At 43.2% G+C, this 8,451-nt stretch overlaps 1 protein-coding gene across 6 annotated transcripts; it reads right to left on the bottom strand.

Annotated features, from left to right (window-relative positions):
- Positions 1–203: 203 nt before the first annotated feature.
- On the bottom strand, positions 204–8,172 carry KLF4 (Kruppel like factor 4). 6 transcript variants are annotated; one of them, XM_040417205.1, is made up of 5 exons: positions 7,893–8,172; positions 7,603–7,720; positions 6,035–6,938; positions 5,780–5,944; positions 204–839 (listed from the first exon to the last, which is right to left on the bottom strand). In XM_040417205.1, exons 1-5 carry the CDS (start codon positions 7,895–7,897, stop codon positions 664–666), a joined length of 1,368 nt encoding a protein of 455 aa, XP_040273139.1. In that variant the 5' UTR covers positions 7,898–8,172; the 3' UTR covers positions 204–663. The 6 variants fall into 6 exon arrangements, with proteins under 6 accessions (XP_040273139.1, XP_040273135.1, XP_040273136.1 ...); XM_040417201.1 differs by having other exon boundaries at positions 5,780–6,938; XM_040417202.1 differs by having other exon boundaries at positions 5,780–6,938; positions 7,618–7,720.
- Positions 8,173–8,451: the final 279 nt, after the last annotated feature.

Raw genomic sequence — 8,451 nt, 5'->3', positions numbered from 1 at the left:
AAAAAGAAAAGAAAAAAAAAAAAAAAAATCGGAAGACAAACTAGGTTTCCTTGTCAAATATGCAGCAGTTTGAGAACTTTGGCTTCAATCTTTGGTACCTTTAAAAAGTATGAGCCTGTAAGCACCATTAGCTAATATGACTTTTTTCCTTCAACCAGCATTTCATTAGCTTTATTTTACTATTAGAGTTTTGCATGGAATGAAAAGATTAAATTCTGACTTCCTCAAATATTACACATTTCTTTGGTAACAAGAGAGGTGTAGCATGTAAAGCCCTTCACCTGGCTGGTGGAGCTAGATGAGAATACAGGACAGCAGCAGGTGGGCCTACATTGGAGATGTGTGAATAGTGCAACCACCATTTTCCAGTCATTGACCCTTAAGATCAAGTCCACAAACAAGTCCAGTTTTATCCAACAATGGAATGATTGAAGATCCAGTCAAAGACCCATTTTCTTAGAAACTGTTCATTAAATTAGTATGTTCTCCGACATGCAGTAGAGAATGGTTATGCAGTTATTTCAGGCTCCCAATTCTTGCTTCCTCACAAAACATGGCAGCTTGTAGTGCTTACATTTGTTTTCCTCCCATCCCCATGTATTGTATGTCCCACAAATACTGAAAATCCTATGGCAGTATTTAGTCGGTGACTACTTCATGCACTCAGAAGTGCCTTTTCATGTGCAAGGCAAGATGGTCTGACCTAGAGAACGCTCGGTCACATCTCTGGCACTGGAAAGGCCGATGACCAGTGTGTTTCCGGTAGTGGCGCGTCAGTTCATCGGAGCGAGCAAATTTCCACCCACAGCCTTCCCAGTCACAGTGGTATGGCTTTTCACCTATGGGGGGAAAAAAAATCAACAGTAAAGAATTATTCAAACAAGAAACCATACACCAACATCATAAGACATTAAAAAAACAGCAAAGTAGAAGACGAGGACTGTCTGGATGAAGTTGCCAGATCCATTTTGCCTTGTCACAAAATACACGTTCTGTAATGAAGACTAGTACGGCTCACTTCCCATGTCATAAACCAGACACATGTTTAACCAGTTTATCTGCACTTTGACATTTACAATACAAACTACCTTGGTCTGTGTGCGGATGTATTTACAGGCCACCTCCACAGAATGTCTTCAGGTCCTACATTATCAGCTACCAGTAGATTAAGAGGATTGCTGCATATTAGCCTTTTATCGTTTGGAAAATATCTAATGTACAATATCTCTGTAGGACCTCAACAGAGAAGACAAGAGCATTTACAATATGCTCCCCCACAGTCAAAGGGCTACCAAGACACTGGGATGAGCATCATATGGCCTCCTTTCCCAAGGATAGCAGTAGCCAAAACGGGATCCTGGCTTAAGTATATTAAAGGGGTCTTTCATCTGTTTATATTACCTATCCTCAGGATAGGTCATCAGTGTCTGCTTGGTGAGAGTAAGACACCAGGGGCCTAAGCCGATCAACTGCTGGAGGAGGCGATGGCACTCTGATGAATGTCGCAGTCTCCTCACAGCTTACCAAGCACAGCGCTATTTACTTGACTGGCACTGAGCTGCACCTTGGCGATGTGACCAACGCACGTGACATCACGAGCCTAGGGTAATCCACCAGAAGGGGCGGCGCTCCCTCCAACAGCCAATCGGTGGGGGTACTGGGTGACGGACCCCACTGATCAGATACTGATGAACTATCTTGATAGGTCATCAGTATAAAACAGTTGGAAAACTCCTTTAAGCAGAACGGTTTTAGAATTAGAAGTTCAGCAATGTATTAATAGCTGCTGTGTTTCAATGCCTCGCCATTTTCAAGATCTCTGCTTGCTGCAGTCTGTGAACTGAAATGCTTGTTTGCACGGAGAGACTGAAAACCTGCCTTGCTCAAATGACACAGAAGATTGGCTTGTTAGATTTATCAGAGATCTCTCTCCTGTAATGAAGTATATGCTTAGAAGTAATCTGGATTGTTTTCATACACTGACAGCAAGACAGCATCAAGAAAACGGAATATCATCAACAAGCTTGATTTACATAAAGCTAGTAATCCCTGGTTCAGACCAGCACACCAGAGTACATGAGGAACCTCTGGTGTGCCCAGGCTCCCTGAGGTCCAGCATAAGACAACCCAGTTCATAGCTAAATACTTGCCACTAGGCTCTCAAACAACCTACGCAATTGAAAATGGCCGTGCACATGTTCTCTACAGATTGAGGATGGACCCAAAGATCCCCAATCCAGCATCAGGAAAACCCCTTCAGGGTGACTTCACACAGCATTTTTGGAAAAACACCCTGCAGTTTTGTAGGCATTTTTGAGCTAAGGTCAGACGTAGACTGGGAAATGGGAAATCTAAAGGAAGGACTTTTACTTCTCCTTCCTGCTGGATCCTCTTCTGGCTTTGGCTCAGAAAAATGCATCAAAAACTGTAAAACCACCATTAATACTTATAGGAGATCTACACAACTTGACTTAGGGCCTCGTGTGTATAAAACATTAGTCTGTATACACAATTTTATATGTACAAATGACCTGTTAGGTTGACGTCATGATGTCACCCACCGTAACAAAATATGCTAACAAGGGATTTAAGAAAATATCCTGGTAAACTAACAGAAATGGGAATCTAATGCTGAGAAAGTTAAACTTGTGTTGCCATTGAAATCCTTGGTTACATTTGTAAGGAAAAGTAAACAAATGAAAAACCATCGCAGGTATTTGCTCCAAAAACACCGACCCTAATTAAAGGGCTTGTACAAGATGAGAAAAACATGGAAGCTTTGTTTAGTGTACGGTGTTAAACTGGTCCATGGGTTGTGTCTGGATTTGCAGTTTTGCTTCACCGAGCTGGCATACCACACATAGCCTGTAGACAGGTGTGGCTGTGTTTTTGGAAGAAAGCAGCCATTTTTTTCAGTACTTTAGCAGTACTAACAGGGCAAGCCAGCAATGCGAGAGGAGTCATGGCTCGCGTTCAGACACCTCCTGCCCATGACTGTCAGGTTTCTTTCATGTTAAGTATAGGAAATAAACTTGCCAGTCATGGGAAGGACGTGTGGGAAAGCTGGACCCACCAGTCCCATCAGTCTCTTCCCCCCGAGCTGCAAGCTTCACCTTGTCAGTATTGATAAAGTACTGAAATCTGGCCCAGAAGTGACAGCTCATTGAAATCAGTGGGTCTGTCACTATACTGTTTGGGTGACAGGTTACTTTTAACACTACTGGAAGCTACAGGCCTGATGCTTGCTACTTTGACTACTTCCTGATCTGTTCACCATTATCATAGGGATGCTGTGTGGCTCTAAAACAAGCCATCCATAGTGATATCTATACTCTCCTAGTTTGAAAGGGTGATCATAATTACGTAGATGGTAAATTGGATCCATGCCATATCTGCATGAAAAAGGGTGAATATGCCAGGGTCGGACTGGCCCACCAGAGGATCCACAGGTAGACCCCCGTCTCTGAAGCCATAGATACAGGAGAAAAATCCCATTTGGAGCAAATCACTTGCCACTACGGTCTTTTTCTTGGATTCAAAACCTACTTTACTTTAATGATAATCGGGTTTGGGCACAAAGAAACTATTTACTCTGGTGGGGCCAAGGACTCCCGGTGAGGTGACAAGAGTCAAGAGGTTCCTTCATAAAAATCTGTAGGCCTCAGGGCTTATAACATCTAAGAATAAAGAAAGTACAACATGGCTCTCATTACATATTACTTCTACTACTGTTCTTTTTCCTTATTTAGAACTTTTAACAGATACTGAAATGAAGATCTAGAAAAGGTAGTGGTGGTGCCACAGTGTAATTGGTCACCATAGGCTAACTCTTCCAATCATTTCTAGTCAACGGACTGCAGATTCATAAATAGTACTAGTCCAGAAAATGGCTTCCTGTGCTTGGAGGAGGAAGCCTATTCCGAGGTGTTTCTCTATTTTTCCATTAGAAATGGTCTAGAATGTAGGAGTGTTGGAATTTATGGAGGAAAGTTAAATTTGATCTTGGCAAAGCAAACCAGGAACTTGTACACATATAAAGAACGTCTCAACTGAAAAAGTGTATTCATTAATGACTAGCAAATCAATCACCAATTTACAAAGAAACCTAAAAATGTCTGTAAAACAGACAATAAAAGTGACAATAAACTGACAGATGAAGACAAAAATGATAAGATGCGGTTTGACAGTGGATTCCCGATTGCACATAACTATCACTAAGCCTTAGCCTACCAAGATATGTTCGCAAATGCTAAATGTCCGCTGTTACAGGGTGGGAATTTTCGCAATTATTATGCCCTTGGCCCTCAGGGCTTTTGTGGTAGTGTCTCAAAAGATCAAAGGCGTTTTGTCTTCATTGTTAACTGCAAATATGTTCTACTATTCTAAAAATGAATGTGATCTGTGGTAACCTTGCTGCAAACTTGGCTGGGGTCCATTGACATTAACCACACCTCAAAACCTTGTGAAATGAATTTTTCCACTTGAAAGTCGGTGACAAATATTCAATTGCCCTTATTGACAACTCTTGGCGTAAGGTAAAAAAAATAAAATAGAGAACAAGCAGCTCTTGGGTGAAAAACAACTCTGAATCCGAACACTTGTTTCATTCCCTCCGCTATTCATACAGTTGGAAAACAGGTCATTAAATCTGGATATTTTTTTGTTTTTAAGCTTTTTTACTTTCAGCTTTTTACATGGGGGGGGGGGGGGGGGGGGAGTTCTTGTATAAAACATATTTTCTTATACAATTGTTTGTGGGTGTTTAGTATTAAAACAATGTTTTAAACAAAGTTATACCCCAAATAGCAGAATGCTTTCCGGAACCAAATGTGAGCAGGTACACCAATAGTCACAGTGCTCGGAAAAGGCAAATGTATTATTATTATATGTACTTTTCTTAATACAATGTTTCCTGGTTTAGAAAATCATCCCTGTCCTGTGCTACCAGTGATGCTCTAGTGTTTGCTATATTTTATGTGGCAGAACGTGAACTCAGTGACAGTAACTAAGATAAGAATGTCCCTCCTCCCCGTGTACAAGACACACTTGACTAGCTCATACCCCTGCTTGACACCATTCACACATTACATTAGGAAGCCAATTTATGTAATGGTTTGTTAAATCATGTGGCACCAAAACTACTAAAATAAGAACCTAAAGTGGATAAACGCAGGCCTAACTTACACACATGTAACACAACCTCATTATATATATATATCCTGTTTTAGATGAAATTATGGAAGGCTACACAAATACCTAAAAAATTTATAAATATGCCCGGATATCTATTAATTTTATAAATTCTCTGGATCTGGAATGCAGAGGATGACAATGTGCAAAGAGGAAAGATCATGATACCAACCGAACAGAAGCTTTTGAAACTGCAAGGTTCCAACATAGAAATGCAATACAAAGTAGCCAATATCGGCCTATAGTAGACACATGCACACGTTTACGGTATATTAGATCCCAAAATGGAACCTCACGTGGGAAGTCAGGGACCAGCTAGCATCCCTGATGTAAACCATTTGTACAGAATGTATTCTTTTAGCTTATAGGCCCTTTGTATGCTTTACTCTGTAATACGCCTAAAGTTTTGCCAAGAGTGAAACCACAAAAACCGACATTATAAATAGTCTCCAAAAGGAAGCGGAGCAGTGTGGGCACAGATGTTTATGCAAACTACACTCCTAGTTCTACACACTATAACCATTACTGAAAACATGGTAAAACACAGGACCCCCACAGACTTGCAGTCTGAAGATAAAATGTATCGTACCTGTATGTGTGCGCAGGTGGGCCTTTAGATGTGAACTTTTGGTGTAGGTCTTTCCACAGCCTGCATACTCACAAGTGTGAGTAGCTGTTCTTTTCCTTGGCCAGGACTTGCGACCCCTCTTAGGCTTAACTTCTTCAGACATGCAGCTGCCCGGGGTTAAAAGCTCTAGAGGTGAAGAGGGTGGAGTCAGCATCACTTCTTGTTTCAATAGTTGAAAGTTTAAAGGTTCTTCAAAAATATTTAGGTAAGACTGACCTTGATATTGAAGCTGAGTTGGAGGAAGCTGAGGCTGCTGGTCTGGTGAAAAGTGAGGAAAGCTTGCAGAAGTGTGGTAGCCAGGAGGTATTGACAGAGAGGGGTGACTTAACGCCTGAGGGGAAGCATGGCAATCTCTTACCATTAGCTCATCTGGGGACAAAGGTTGGTTAGTCCTGCTTGGCAGCACCCTGACCACTTGGAAGTCATGCTGTCCTTGCGACTGCTGACCTTGTCCATCCATTTGGCATGAGACAGAGCAAGCAGCAGACGGTTCCTGCTTGATCTTTTGACACATCCTTGGCAGTTGATGGCTATTGTATACCATGGGACTGTCCATACCAGAACCAGCCTTTCTAACACTGACGGACTGGCCATAATCACTCATATCCACAGCAGCCTTCAGTACAAATTTACCTTGTAGACTCGCCTGTGCTTGTTGCATATAAACAGGGTCCAAGTCAGGTCTCAAAAGCTCAGCCACAAATCCACCAGAAGGAGACACGTCATTTATATCCGCCAGGTTAAAAGTGGGGTTTGGCACAGTGGATTCCCTAGAACTGTATATAAGAGTGGTGCCTCCAGGTACTTCCTGAGGGCAAGATAGCTGGTAGGTAAAATTACAGTTGGCAGGTGGCGAGAGCGCAGACATGCTGTCTGGTAGTGAAACAGCCGGTGGAGGTGATGAGGCAGTAGCAGAGGAAGAAGACGAGGAAGATGCCAGCATAGACTCCTGATGAATTAGAGAATTAGAGAGTATAAAATCAAAGTCCAGTAACTCATTAAATTCCTCTTGATCTCTGCGAGACCCAAAAGCAGTAGCGTGGCCCTCTACACCATCATAGGGCCGAGACTGGTTAAGTGCAGGATGTCTTTTCATGTGGGACAACTCTTCTCTCCACCTCTGTTGGAAAAAGTAAGACAACTTTCTTAAGCACACAAATGCCAAAGTATAAATAAGGCCCCTTAACAAAAAAAATAAAAAGTCATGCAGATCACTATTCTCCAAGCAGGTAACAGACCCACCTAAGATTGGTCCTCAAAAGCAAGAGAGCCAACCGTTGAGACTTTGCATTTGGCATTTCCCCTTTAGGAATATTAATGTTTACACTAGTTTCTAAGATAAGGCCAAACAGAGACCCTTCTATTTTCCATCTGAACACTATCACATGGAGATGAGTAAGCGCAAGATGCAGGCACTGAACAGCAAAGCTCTGGAATGCTGAAGCCAAGGGGGAGGCAGGACAAAGTTAAAACTTGTTTCTGGAGCAGGAACTAGAAGTAATGCAGAACTTTCCATAGAACAAAAAATGTGTAAAACCTGCATTTTGGTTACATAATAGCACACTTGTCATATCATGCATAGAAGGAATAAGAGCTCATAACTAGAGGTCTATGACCAGATTACTTAGAAGTGAAGGTTCAGAAATCAGTCTGAAGACCACAAGAAGGTCAGTAAAATGCAGATCCACCAGCTACTCAAGGAGAACATGCACAGTGCCAGCAGTGGTCAGGGTGGGTAAGTAGGCATGGGAGGAAAGATAGGTTATCCTCTTAGGGATACTCACGTCGCCAACACTTGCCTGTCTCAACACTTTGTCCTTGCCCGGAGTCCCCGATGTAAAGGTGGAGATGGATGGCAGCAAGGTCCCGCTGAGAGCCATGTCACACTCACTGGGCGGCTGCCTGGGCACAGATATACACAGTCACATCACACATACAAGCAAGGTGTGCTGGCATGACAGCTAAGCAGTGGACTATACTACAGCAGCGAAGTAACTACAACCCTCAGCATCTACTATGACCAGCCACCGATCGATCAGGCCTAACATCGATCAATTTGCACACGTGCCCGTACCTCATTAACTACAGCAGATCTGGTCTTGAGAGAGGCGATCAGCTACGTCCACATAAGACACACGGGGGCCACAGTTTTACGAGAGATTGTCCATAGAGGCAATGCTAATGGTTCTCAGACACAAGGGATGAGATGCTGCAGGTTCCAGCTCGGCTCCGGGGATTCCCTCACTCCAGCCCCTGTCATACACAGCATTGTCCGGGGATCCCCTCCAGCTGCTGCCATGAGCGCCGCCTCCCGCTCACAGCTCCGCGTCTCCCTCTAACCTCGTGTGCTATGTGACTGCGAGCGGCCGCCGCAGCTGACAAGCCTTATAAAGGAGGGGCGGAGACTGGGCTCACGTGACAAAGGGCCCCGCCCACTCCCGCTTCATAACAATCCAAGCGCTCCGCCTCTTTTTCCTCAACTGTCATTAGCGCTGTAGCTGTTCCTCTCTTCGCCCACTAGAGGCGCTCGTTACTGCTGCTGTTTTCTTACGGTAGTAAACGTGAAAAGTCGCTCGTGTATCATAAAGAGTTTTTTATTTATTGGCGATAGAGTCTTATATTACACCGCGTCT

Source organism: Bufo bufo, chromosome 2 (genome assembly GCF_905171765.1).
Source record: "Bufo bufo chromosome 2, aBufBuf1.1, whole genome shotgun sequence".
Lineage (NCBI taxonomy): Eukaryota > Metazoa > Chordata > Amphibia > Anura > Bufonidae > Bufo > Bufo bufo.
The sequence above is the reverse complement of the archived record's forward strand: the minus strand, read 5'-3'. Positions and strand labels throughout refer to the sequence as shown.